Source organism: Lepisma saccharinum, chromosome 5 (genome assembly GCF_977018435.1).
Source record: "Lepisma saccharinum chromosome 5, izLepSacc3.1, whole genome shotgun sequence".
NCBI lineage: Eukaryota > Metazoa > Arthropoda > Insecta > Zygentoma > Lepismatidae > Lepisma > Lepisma saccharinum.
In genome coordinates this window covers 2,197,157-2,211,785 of record NC_139233.1, presented here as the reverse complement: position 1 = coordinate 2,211,785, position 14,629 = coordinate 2,197,157, and the positions used below count along the sequence as shown (strand labels likewise).

Here is a 14,629-nt window from a genome sequence, read left to right as displayed (position 1 = left end):
TGCCTTCTTAATGATGTATGTGACCACGTGCCATAGATTTAGCCTTAGAAAAATGAAAGTGTATACTTAGACATTTACTTTACAAAATTTTGGTATATGAATGATACATTTATATACATAAACTTTATAACTAATGGCAGGATCTAATCAAGTTAGTGTGTGGATGCCTGCGATTTTCAAAAAGGGGGGCTATGTATACTTTTTTAGTACTCAGCCCTCATTTTGCCATCTTTTCATGCCTTTGATGTTCAATCTTTTTAGTAATATTGGACCAAAGGGTGGGGGTGTATAATGACTACCAACCCCCCTTGGACACCCCACTGCAAGTTTTAGACTATAGAAATATCAGGTCAGCATAAATATCGATAATTTTACTGTTATACCTATACACAGATACAAGACAATATAGACTATATTGGGTAATTGAATTATTTGTTTATATACATAAAAAATATAACAAATGGCAGGATATATACCGAATTATAGATTATTTATAAAAATCAGGTCAGTAAAAGCATCAATAAGATAAGAGATTAATCTATCCCATTCCAGCAACTATGCATGTATTTCTTTTTGCACTAAAAATGCAAAAAATGTTCCGGACATATTTAGAAATACTCTGAAAAGATTTTGAACTATGTAAAGCTAATGATGAAACTAAATCTTAAACTTCAATACTTCACAATTCAATTTCACACATTTTAGACGCTGGAAAATAATTCCTTTACTTTTGGAAGAACATTGCCTCACCTGCTTGAATTTTTGGCATAGACGTGGTGTGCCGATCGCAAAGGGAAGTAACAGGAAGATTGAGCTTCCTTTCGTAGTCGCCCTGACGGAAGAACTCTTCACAGACCTTCTGACTCCATTTCTTGCTGATGTCCCACGGCCGACAAGGGTTGCAGATGTCCGCACACTTTAAAGCGATTTGGAGAATAAAATGACGATCTTCTGCATCCTTCATGTTCAACTTATTTCCATCCAGATACCTCTGCAATAAGAACAAATATGCTGGTTAGATATCAACTATTCGGTGTTTAGGAATAAGCTTAGTATACATGCATAATTATATTCCAGTTTTGAAATCAATATTATGGCCTTATATAGGTTCTGCATAGAAACAAATAGTAAGCACAGATATGATATAGTCAATGTTCAATAGTTCAATAGTGGCCGCGGTAGCTCAGTCGGTAACGCGTCTGACTACCATGCTCAAGGTCCCGGGTTCGATCCCCGGCCGGTTCAAATCCGGGAACTTTTCTAAGGTTGGAAGCGGCCCCGGCGCCCACCCAGCGTCGAATAACATGGGTACCTGGGGGAAACCCTGGGGGGTAAAGGTGGTTAGGGGCGTGACGCTGATCACATCACCCCCACTCATGACCGGATCAAGAAAGTGTGGGGCGTTACCCCCACACCCCCTATACGCCTTCATGGCATGGTGCTATGCACAGGGGAGCACTTTACCTTTTTTTTTTCAATAGTTCATGTTTTGAGGAATTCTAACTAACTAGTTTCCTTTAAAAATAAGTAATTGTAAGAGTGTTACTTTGTTACATGTATATACATAGAAAGTAAAATAAAATGAATTTTCATTCAAGGAAAGCTGACTTTTTTATTCATATTTTTTTTGTAATATTATAATTATCTGAAGACTTATGTATCATAAATGTAGGTGATCATATATTTGTTTTATTACAATTAATGTTCATTGATTGTGCATAATTTCTTTTCAAGAAATTTCTATGAGGAAGTAACTGTAAAATTAAATTACAAATTACTTTTGAAGTACCAGTAACTGTAACAAATTACTTTTTAAAATGAGTAACTCTAACTCAGTCATTTTTAGAACCACTTAACAGTTGCTATAACTCAGTTACTTCTAAAAAGTAACTTTTCAAACACTGAATCTAGTTAATATATTTAGGACCTCCTCGATGGTTCAATACCCGGTGGAGGCACATAATGGTGCTGATCCCTCTTTAAACTGTATATCCTGTCCCGATTAGCCTAACTGTGCACAAAGTGGACTTAAATCAAAATCTCAAAACTTAGTACATTTATCTTAATAAGGAGATTCAAACCAAGTACAAGCTATTACGAATTGGACAGTAATTTGAGTGGCCAGTGCAATGTTCTGTTGGGAAATTTAATTAATGTTACAAAAGCCTAACCTTTCCATTACATACTGTTTTACATCTGTTGCTGTTCTGAACGAACTCAAAGATATTTTTAGTGAAGCTGCACATGTACAGTCATGGACACTCCTGGGTTACTTAGGGTGACCAGACGTCCTCTTTTGTCCGGACATGTCCTCCTTTTTAGGTATCTGTCCGGCATCCAGGCAGATTTTTTAGAAATCGGTAAATGTCCTCCTTTTTTGGGAAGAGTATAGCATTGACCATAGTAAATGTGCTGCATACAGAATGCTTCATTTGGGGCACGTTAAATATTCGAGCAATGCTCACCTAGCATCTGGGAGCTCAATACGATCACTTTCCCGATTGAGTCATTATTAGGGCACGTATTTAAGGCACTAAACACCTCTGAAATAGGCAGTCAAATAGGCACCAAAATAATGAAAATAGGCACTTAAAAAGCACCATAAACTAAGAAAAGACACGAAAATAGGCACTTAAAAGGCACCCTAAAATTAAAAAAAAAGACATTAAAATAGGCAATGGATGTGAACTTATTTAAATTTTCTTCTTACAATGCACAATTATACTGTATTAGCACTTCAGTTTATGCATAAAAGTGCGCTAGCGATTAACATACTATAATACTCTTTTCATCGAAATTCACATTAGCGGGGAATCGTCTGTTAAAGTAATTCTCACAAAAAGAGCTTGTGCTAACGACTGTGAATTTGAACAAATGATGAAAAAACAATTTGCACCATTGTAACAAAAAACAATGTTACAATTCCAGATTTCAGTCAGTACAACATCAACAAAGCCTTACATCTTTCAATATAGGGAAAGCCAAATGCACGTAAGAAAAAGCTGAAGTATGCAAAAATTGCAGAATATCCATTTTTTGGCACGATAAAGCAAAATAGGCACTAACCATAAAAATAGGAATTTATAGGCACTATAAAAATGTGTTTTCGGAATAGAACCTCCATGAAAGTTTAAACATGAAAGCCTATGGTTTACTACAAAGGAATAAAAAGGCAAATAGGCAAATTGACGCACATTTTATTAAGCGCTGAGACTGCTGGAACGCATGTAGTCTGGGCAGTTCCTTTTCAATTGATTGATTTGGTTTATTATACTTCGCTTTTCTGCCACTTTTGGCTAATCGCGAAGATGAGTATGAGCGATGATGATGATGATTTTGATGAAGGACACCCATGCCCAGGCCGGGATTCGAAACCGAGGCTTCTGGCATTGTGCTAACCACTCCACCACAGAGGTCGGCCAGTTCCTTTTCGAGTTATACATATGCGATACAGAAATTCGTAGGGAGAATTTTGATTATTAAGTAATATTTACTTTCATGAAATAACAAAGCGAAAGTGTAAATTCGACAATGATCTTACAAGAAAATATCCAGTTTTAAAGGATGGAAGAAACGAATATGGGGTAAAGTGTAAGGTGGTTGCCACTTTCCCCTGCTGTTGAAAGAGTACTAGAAATGTTCGTGGCATTGAAATCATATTTCTCTACCCAACCTAAACTACCTAAAATTTTAATTTGGCTTTGCGAAATAAGTTAAGTGAATCTTACTTGTTACATTTGCATTCACTTGTGGAGATATTTCAGTCTAATATCCAAGAATTAGAAAAGGAGTAAAATTCTGTGCTTCAAATTATAAAATTATAGATATTATTTGTAATTTGTTAAAAAAACAGATTAGGAGATTGCTTTCTTTGCTTAAAGGTAAGATGAAGTTATTGAAAGATATCTACTGAAAAGCATCTGTGAGCAAAATGTTGGTAAGGATTTTGTATATTGATTAAATTATGAGTAATGGCAAATGTATAGCCATTTTTTACGGTGTCCTCCTTTTTATGACTTTGTCCTCCTTTTTCGCCATGCTCTGTCCTCTTTTTTTAATGTATGTGTCTGGTCACCCTATTGACAGTTAATGTCATAAAGGGTGTCCCAATAAAAGCAATGGATTTAATATGCTTAAGAAAATACTGTATATTTACAAAATGACAAAATTTTTTACATCATTACAATGGGTAAATGTTCCAATTTAAGAACGAAAGATGACATCCGGGATATGTCCCTCGACTAGATAGAGCGTGTGGTGCTTTAATATCTGCTGTCGAAGCAGTTTACTGAATTTTTTTCATCAACTTGCGAAATGTACTCTCTCACTAGGCACACTTTCACGTCCAAGGATTGCACGAAGCTTCCTAACAGTATCTGCATAACACTTGCCATTCTTGTAATGATTTTTCTCTATCAAAACTCAATGTTCCTTTGTGTAATGCTCCATGTCAACTAAGCTGCAACGATCACTGATAAAGGAACTTGTAAGAACAGTGTTACCAACCCAACCACAAGACATGTTGCGAAAATCTAACTTGGCATTCTTAAATCGGAACATTTACCCGTTGTAATGATGTAAAAATGCTTGTCATTCTTTTTTAAAAAAGTATTCTATTAAGCATATTAAATCCGTCGCTTTTGTTGGGACACCCTATAGTTATAATCCAGAAATGTCTATGACTGTATATGAATCAGTGATCTCTTTGAGAAACAACTGTTACTAGCCTGCCCCCCCCCCCCCCAACACTTTACCTCCGCACTCGAGGTTCGGTGCACTTCGTACTCGGCTCAGATTTGTCTAGGGGTATCTTTCTTTGTACGACAATGCACGTGGGTTGCTACAAGTCAACATAATTATATAATTAACTACAAGAGACAACGGATAACCTTTGCAAAATCTTTATGATCAGGGGGATAAATTACCTTGTCCAGCATCAGTGAAATTAAAAATTGAAATTTTGGATATTTTCTATAGTATAATTAACGTAAAATTTGAAGTATGTACAAATCGTATCCGAACGTTCATTTCTCTAATTATCGGGCCAAAACTCTAATTTTGATGTTGGAATCTCTATTGTTTGTAACTGGATGCTTTACATTTCATGAATTACATAGAGAGTACGCTTGTCACAAGGTAGACTCGCGTTACTCCAAGAAACGTCTTAACAGGCGCGAGGTCGCCCGACGTGTACATTTCTCAACCTGTATGGTGACAAGGCACTAGGCTGCCCGGCGCACCGTTATTACTTCAAAATAACATCCAGTACAAACTACCTTTTTACCTGTAAACTGGACACCAAGGCACTAGCTTGCCCGGCAATCCAATCTCTTACAGCATCCATTTCGGGAGACCTGTCCTCCGGTCCTAGCTGACCGAAGCAAAAACAGCCTCTCCCTTCCAAGTCTCAGTTCCAACAGCCAACCTCCCCTACTCTCATCTGAGAGTTTATATACGTTTTGTTGGAGTCTGTTGCCAACCGCCCTTCTTTCAAAATTTTTAATCTTTAACAGCTAAACTGCCCGCCTTTCTTTTGAACGTTTGAAACACGAAGAAAGAACAGAGAGCTACATTGTTTTATACATGGAATAATACGAACCTAAAAATGCATAATAAATTGATTTACACTAATCACATATATATGTTTATACACTTGATTACCCAATTAATTAACATATTAATAAATATTTCAATAAAGAAAAAAAAAACACTGTTGCCCTGACACGGGGGCAGGGTAACACAACAAGCACAATTTATACCATTTTGAGTTGAACAACTTCACAACAAAAGTGAGAGAGAGAGAGAGAGAGAGAGAGATACGGAACTGTGAAATGCATTACCTTGAAACGTGTCAAAAACTCCTGTTGCCGTGTTATGTCTGTAGCTAAAATAAGGGAGCTAACTTGTCGTTCAAGTTCGTAGCGCGAGCCTCCCAATTCCTCTGCAACTCCACTCTCTAAGAGACAGCCAACAGCAGATCTCCAATGGTGGTTTTCCAATACTGATGTATTCTGCATGAAAACAATTTTTATGAAACAAAATATTTTACAGCTATATGCCCCACCTCCTATCTAACATTACCACTTGAAATTTTAAAAATAATAAAAAACCTACTTTAAATTTAGTGAACTTGATTCAGCTACTTAATTTAAAATTTCTTGCAGAGCATCTCATTCCATTTTTCATCTACACACACCCACACACATATACACACGTACATATACATACACAAAAGTTATTATTTTAATTACAGATCTATGCTCTTAACACTTGAGGTTATGACTACGGATGGCCAAATGTGGATAGTGTCAAGTTATTTACTCATTTGTCATACAAACATAATGATGCATCCATGTCTTGAGCATGGTTCGAACCTGGTACCTCTGGCTTCACGTTCTTTTCACGTCTGACAAAGTGTTGAGGTAAATCAGAAAATTCAGAAGAAAATATAAAGTAAGATATGTATTTTCACTCTTTTCTCTGTTAAGGGCACAAGGAACAGTTTCCACGTCCAGCCAGATATGAAGACCCAAAACTGCTCTCTCTCTTCCCCCCCTTCCCCCCAACCTTTTCCTGTGGCAAGTTGGCACGCTTATGGGAAAATTACTTTACTTGTTCCCTTGGGAATATCAAACTTCCGATGGCATAGAAAACTGAATGAATAGAAAGAGGACAGGTTGAAGGTTTTTGATTGTGTTGGGAAAAGTCGAAACTTCCATTGCATTAGCCACAGCTTGAAGTTCAACTTCTTTATCCATAAGGAATACATAGGATTCTGTAAATACGTATTCATATTTTTTACAGATCGTGTATAGCTTCTTAATAACCAACTTTTAAATGGATATTTATGTTATTAAGATATCCATATTATCTGTCGCTTTCAAAACAATTTGATATCTGGATATCTTGGCCATCCCTAGTTACGATGTATGCAGAACACAATGTTACTAGCTCAATTTGCTAAAAAAAAGAAACAACAGCACAGTGACATACAGAAGCATGAGCAGTGCTATGCTACATCTATTTTTTTTCTCTTCACAAATTGCAGATAAAAATGTACTTAGAATACCTGGCTTCTCATGTTCCCATTTGCCGATAACTGCAAGGAGAAAAGGTAAAGACACAATGCTTTGCACTGGTTAAAAGTCTACAGCACATGTAATGTTCATAACTGAGAAATGTCCAGCCTATGTTACACATCAACAGACCATTCCACATGGAAAAAAGTGCTTTCACAGTAATAGTTTATACAGCAGCTGCTTGTTTAGGTGAGAAATTAAATATATGGTTTAAATATGGGGCATTGGTTGCACCACTTTGAACCAATACCCACACCAATGCTGATATTCTTGCAGATTCCTGCAGATACAGATATTGCTGCTTGAACTAACAATTAGAACGTTATAAATACTCTAAATTCAAATATTCCATTGCCATATTGGCTTGAAAATAAGCAAAATCCATTACCTAAATTTCAACCGTGAAATGTTAGGGTGTGACTTATATCTGCAACCTTGGCATTTACGGCATTTCATGCTGCATGCTGTTTAAAAATGGTGCTTATTCCTCATGTTAAAATAAGGCAAATGTGTTAGGTACCTAACAACTCCCTGCTGGGAACTCTACGTTAAGAAAAATGTAAACATACTTGTTACTACTGAAATTTATAATGATTCATACCGTGCCTAACAAGAAAATAAACGTGTTGGAGGTAAATTCTATAGGTACATATTGTTTTCCAAATTCTCCCAAACTTAAGAGTGCAGCTTATATCCAAGTGCGACTTATTTTCAGGCCAATATGGTATACAATACAAGTTTTGCTTCAAAATATCCCAATGAATTACATAAAATATAGTCCGAATGCTACTAGCATTTGATTATTAAATTCACTTTTGCACACAACACTGGGGCAAAATTAAATGAAGGTACAAGTTTTGCATAATTTACGGGATAATTAAGCCACAAGTGTGTCTCCCATGACCCTACGGATGCTTGAACTTCTGGAAATTATTGGCCAGTGTCTGTGAGTAAATATGAACCAAGACTTTCATAGCAAAACCACTGGTATCAGCTGATAAGATACATTGGCATGGATATTGGCACAGTGTATATTAAACATTATAGCATTTTTATCAAACAAAATGTGTGTAGAGTTGTGAACTTTTCGGTTTCAAAGATATCACAGAAACATCTACATCAGTAATTCAAGTTGTATAAATACATTTTAGATTGCCAAACTATTCATTTTGATGATAATTTAAATAAATGTAAATTTTGTCCCTTTTCTGATAGAGAGAACACTATTGCACATTATTAGTGTAACAAAGATAAAATGATTTTATAAAAAATGCATTTTCACTAAATGTAAGTTTTAAAATTGTTGTGTACTCTTGTAAATTTTAAAATACATGATGACGTTTTATTATTCGTGAGGACCTAAGTGGGTAATTATTTTATTTCTTGTACAGTGTGTCCGGCTTAAACGTCCAATAAAATAAAAATTCATAACTTGAGATGCATTTGAGATATTTCTACAGACTTTCGTTCTACAAATAGAGTAACTAAAAATGCTTTTTTTTTTTGTGTGTGTGTGGTTGCTCCACACATACGCATGCGCATAACCACATTGTTTGCGAAATCACGCCAATGCATTGTTTGCGGGGAGCACAAACACACCAGTAGCAATGTGGACTCCACAACAGAAAGTTTTCTGTGTGCTTGCTTTCACCGAGCTGAAGTCTGTAACACTTGTACAATGTAGTTTTCGGCGTGAGTATCAATTACGACCAACTGACAATATTCCCACATTGAAAGCCATCAAGAAATGGGAAACCTTTGGGAAACCATCAGTGTGAAGTCAATGTCAGGCCACCACACAAAGCATGCAGTTTCAGAGGCTAGTATTGCAGAAATCCACACATCCTTCCAACTAAGCCCTAGGAAGTCCGTCCGATGAGCAAGTAGGGAATTACAGGTACCTAAGTCGACACTACATGATGATCTCCATAAACGTTTGCATCTATGGGCATACAAATTGCAGCTTTGTCAGAAACTCAAACCTCATGACAAGCCGCTGCGGAAAGCATTCGCAGAAGAAATTCTTGTTAAAATTGATGAAAACGAGGCATACCTCGATTCACTTTGTTTTTCAGATGACTGTACGTTCCACACTTCCGGGAAGGTGAATAAACACAACTGTCACTTCTGGGAAACAGAACCACCGCGTGTAGTGAGAACACGATCGTGACTCTCCAAAAGTGAATGACTGGTGTGCATTGTTGAAGAACAGGGATTTAGGGTCATACTTCTTTGCAGAGCGTACTGTTAATGGAGCAAATTACCTGGATATGTTGCAGTTGTACATTGTGCCACAACTTCTTCGTGACGTGATATTCCAGCAAGATGGCACGCCGTGTCATTATGCAGGAATTTTCAGATTTTTTCGGACCATTAATTTCCTGGGTGTTGGATTGGTAGGGGTAGCCATCCAATTTTTTGGTCCCTAGAAGCCCAGACATTACACCGCTTAATTTTTCCTTTGGGGATTTGTAAAAAATCAAGTGTATCAAACACCAGTTCGTGATCTGCACCATTGCATTCATGCAGCTATCAACAATGTTACACCTGCAATGCTGAACAACACGTTGAGAGAGAGAAAATTCAAATTAGACGTCTGTCTCGCCACAAATGGCAGTGCACACATTGAAACATACTAGGTATGTAAAAAAACATTTTGAGTTACTCTCTTTGTAGAACTAAACTCTGTAGAAATATCTCAAATACATCTCAAGTTATGAATTTTTCTTTCATTGGACGTTTAAACCGGACACCCTGTAATTTTATGTGATTTTCTGGCTTGCTTGAGTTACTTGTGACAATAAGAATGAAGGATGAACTGATGAAATGGATGAACACTTCGCCACATAGGCTGGCTGGGTAATTATTTACGGTATATTTACATGTGCAGAAAAATGCATCTGTCTTTCTTGGGGTAAAATGGAGGAATCTCGAAAACAGAAGCATTATGTAGAAAATCGTCAAGCCTTCTGATGATTTGCTTATTTTGCATTGACTTTGTTGAGTGATACTGATTGATTTGTTTTATTTTAGTTCACTTTTTGTGCCACTAATGGCTATTGTGTGAAGATTATTGATGACATGATGAAATTGATGAATGGACACTCGCAAACATCCATGCCCAGGCCAGGATTCGAAGCCGGGACCCCTGGCGTCATAGCACGATGTGCTAACCACTCTGCCATGGGGGCTGGCTTTAATTGATACTGAAATGTGGAAAGGGAAACATCACACACATACTAGAGTAACACACGGAACCACTTTCACTTGCTCAAGTCTTTCATCCTCGAGTGTATACAATCAAATATCTTTTTGATGTAACAATAATCATAGCGATTGAGGGAAATGCTCTTCCTGCAGTAACACACACACACACACACAATCAGCAACTTAGTTCTCCCCCCTACTATTGACAAAATAGATTTTAAAGACATTAGAAAGTATGAAGGTTTTCCATATTATACTGCCTTTTTGGGTTTATTACATTTGATTCCATGTAAGAAAATGACTGGCATTTGTTTAGGTGATTATGGGGTACAATACATCTCCAGCCGAGATGTCCAACTACATGCAATCTGGTCAACAACAACAGTACAGTCACTGACACCTCTGGCTAGTAACACCACCATTGATTAATTATCGATGGTATTGTTACAACCCAGTGTGTTCGTGACTGTACACCATATTTACATCACTTGGGAAGGTGAGCCAAATGTAGCAAGACTGTTGACAATTATCAAGCTCATCATAACCAATGGGGAAGATGACCAACAACATTACAACCAATGGCATGCAACTATGGATACACAGATAATCCATTTACCAGAATGAGCATTATCTCTGCATCTCTTATAATATCCATTCTTCATGTGAAAAATGTAGCCAAGTTTTTTTTAAAAAAATAGAAATAATACGTATTCACACATTTACAAAAATTGTTCAATTCAAAGTTGCAATGAAAGTACTTTTACACAAAAAGATAATAAATAATGTAGGAAAGGAACTATCTATGCTGCCCCTGCTTTCAAATTAGTATGAGAAAGAAACACGTTAAATAAAAAAATGGCTTAAGTAGATACTGATACCATACATCGATCGATACTTCTATTGTCTGTTTCGCAGACTCTGCAAAAATGCCACATTGCAAAATGCATGATTTTTTTTTACTACAATTGTTACAATTTTTAAGTGTTCATATCAACATTGGGAATTGGTAAAAATATCGGCACTGGTATTGGTATCGACTCAGCTCTAATTAAAACAAAATTATTTTCCAAAAGAAACCCAGAAATATGTCAACACTTTGCTCTGCCAGATAGCTTTTGTTGATACTTGCACCTCTGTATTTTCATATTTAAACAAACGAAATTACCATAATGGAATGGAAAATTAATGTCATTTTTAGATGGTCATCAGTAAAAGAACAGCTGTTCTATGATTTTAACTTTATTTAGGATAAACTAACTGTAAAAGTAAAATAAAAGTTCCTTTATAAAGTAAAAATAATATCTTTATAATAATAATACAGTGAAACACTGATTTTACATTTTTCCATATTTTAAGATCTTTCACCGTGGTCCCCTAAAAAAAAAAAATCGGGGTTCCACTGTGTCAAAATTCTGTGGGTGAGGTTCAGCAGATGTTGTTTTCTCACCTGTAACTGTAACGGAGTAACATTTTTCAATGATTACCTGTCAGTTATTTTTAAAAACAAATTTTCTAAAGACTGGCAACCTCTGCTTCAGCACCAGCATAATTCTAATCCTTACAAAACATTGGATGTGGAATAAGAGAGAAAATTTGCCAACTGTTAACGTAGCTACAGATTGTACAACTGTAATGGAATCATATCCAGATTTCAGACTAAGTGACAAGTGGCGCGTGTCCTTTGGGAACGAAATATTTAGAAGAGGAACATAAATTAAGTGTTTGAAAATAAAATCCTTAGAAAAATATTTGGACCTAAAAGGGATGATCGAGACAGGTGAGTGGAGAAGGTTACATAATTTAGAACAACATAATTTGTATTCATATTCAGACATTATTAGAATGATTAAATCAAGAAGACTTAGGTGGGCAGGTCACGTGGCACGAATGGGAGAGGAAAGAAGAGTTTACACGATTCTTGTTGGGAAACCTGATGGTAAGAGACCAGTAGGAAGGTCAAGACGAAGATGGCTGGATAACATTGAGATGGATCTAAAGGAAATCGGTAAGGATGGAAAAGATCGGATTGATCTTGCCCAGGATAGGGACAGGTGGAAGGCTTGTGTTGCTGCAGCCATAAACCTTCGGGTTTAAGAAGGCTAGAGAGATAGTTAGATAGTCATACCAAAATGACACAACAAGCTTTCCAAGCTGCTTCTCACTTGACCGTCACTCGAACTGGGCATTTTTATAAATGTTAAGGCTTTTTAATCCTTCTTTTACCAACTGAAGGGTGCAGTGCTTCTTGCCGTTTATCAGTTTGGTGGGAAACCCTTTTGTCGCATAGTTGCCATAGAGCATGCAGCACTCCCTTGCCCCAGTTATACCTTTCTGTTGCCTCTATTGCTGGCTGTGACACTTCCAATCTACAGAGGCAGTGAAAAGTGATAACAGTATTTCTACCATGGATTCTGGCATTAAACATCACCAGCAACCACAAAACCATTCTTAAGTAATGGACCATGTTCCCTTACCTGATACAGTGCTGCCAGATGGTTTGAGGTGGCGATAAGGAATGGCTGGTTCACTCCCGGATGATCCAGATCGTGAGTCACTGCAGCAATGAGGGATGCCATAATTTCTAAAGGAGTCAAGTGTTCTCGGATCTGCAAGTACAAATACCACAATTATTTACTTAGGTACATGTATTGAATATATTCACATAAAATGCTTGCAAGTAAAAAATAAAAAAAAATAAAAAAAGTTCACACAACCACTGCTGTATGCTGGAATATTAAAAATTTAATGGTTTTTAAAGCATATTTTATTCTTCTAGAAAGGCTTCGTTCTAGTTCCTAAGAACTTTCTTAACCGATTTCAATTGTGATCTAGGATGTGACACAGACAGACACAAATGATCCATGAATACAGGAACTGCTATCTTTTCAAATTGCTATCATTGAAAGTTCAGAAAATTACATGACCTACAATATATTCAGCATATCACAGTAGATAAAGAGGACATCTGCCACCGATTTTCTGCAGTCTCTTTACAAGTTTCAAATATCTTACCTCCCCAAATCTGCATTCTAGCTAACTAGGTTGTTTGTCAATGCTATGACTGTCTATGAATGTACATGTATTCTGCAGTGATGGACACAATGCAGATTTATAAATAAATGAAGGACACAGTAAATTAGTAAAAGTTTTTTGCATGAATGCACTAAATTTAATCTATACAGCACCACCTACAATTGCTTGTCATGCACTGCCAGCACAAATAGATGTTACTTATGTCAAAAAATATCTTTAGATCTCCTAATTATCTACATACCATCTTCTCTAGTAGGCCCAAATATTCTTCTTAGCATCATTCTTTCAAACATTACTTCTGTTTCATGAATTCTTTTAACACCCATGTCTTTCACTCTTTTGAGTTTTGCTTAAGTCTACTTTGTGCATAGATAGGTCAATCAGGACTGGACCTACAGGTTAAAGTGGGATCCATGACTCTTGTGTATATCACATAAAGTCTAAATTATTATCTTCTGGGAATTAGTTTCCTTTTAAATAATAGTTGCAACTTACGTTTTATTGCCTAAAAATCAGTATTATCAGCATTCACATCCATTAAAAAAAAACACAAACTTTGCAATTCGATACTCACCTTCTCCTCCTGAAGAAAGCAGTGCATAGCTTGAGTGACATCTGTGGCATGGATAGCATTGTGGTAAGGATTTGTACTATGGTAACCTTCTTCTATTAGAGCTGTAAAAGAAAATTCATTAATATTGACTATGAAAGAAAGCCTGTTGAAGTTGAAATTCATTTTAATTGGTACTGATTCAGTCTCTATGTTATACTGTATATTTTACAGTTTAGTTCATGGTCATGTCACACAGGATAGTATGTTGTGACTAAGAATACTGAGTCTGGCCCCCTAGACATCCTTGAATACAGTAGTGCCAACTTTTGAGAAACATTGGGTGGGCTGATAGTATAGTATATGCATAAATAGGCTGAAAATTTGCCCTAAAATGTAGACTTTTAAGTTTTGAAACAGTTTCAGGCTATTTGTGAGACAATTACATGAATTTTATAATGGCTGTTTTGCACCTTATAGTCATAAGTGCTCATTTCGAAGACTGCTTCTTGAATGTCTAATCTGCGAAAATGATGAAGAATCTGTCAAAGTTTGTTCAACACTTTTAGTAGCTATTTCAATCTTTCGGGGCTTTTTTTGCCTCCCTATTTTGTGAGTTTTTAGTCCTATCGATCCTTATCCTTGTTAAAAGCCCTGACCTCCCTTGCTTTCCTGATAACGACATCACCACGGATAGTGTAAATAATATAGAATACTGAAGAGTATCATATTGGAGATATAACAAATTATAGTGAAATAT

General features: G+C 36.4%; 1 protein-coding gene across 6 annotated transcripts in view; it reads right to left on the bottom strand.

The window, feature by feature from the left end:
• LOC145987602 (uncharacterized) overlaps positions 1-14,629 on the bottom strand; it is a 616,185-nt gene that overhangs the window by 24,973 nt on the left and 576,583 nt on the right. For all 6 annotated transcript variants that reach the window (XM_083121963.1, XM_083121964.1, XM_083121968.1 and 3 more), the window contains 4 exons: positions 13,894-13,994; positions 12,761-12,892; positions 5,841-6,011; positions 751-991 (listed from right to left, as the gene is read on the bottom strand). In XM_083121963.1, the coding sequence (XP_082978089.1) occupies positions 751-991; positions 5,841-6,011; positions 12,761-12,892; positions 13,894-13,994 (645 nt within the window). The remainder of the gene's footprint in view (positions 1-750; positions 992-5,840; positions 6,012-12,760; positions 12,893-13,893; positions 13,995-14,629) is intronic.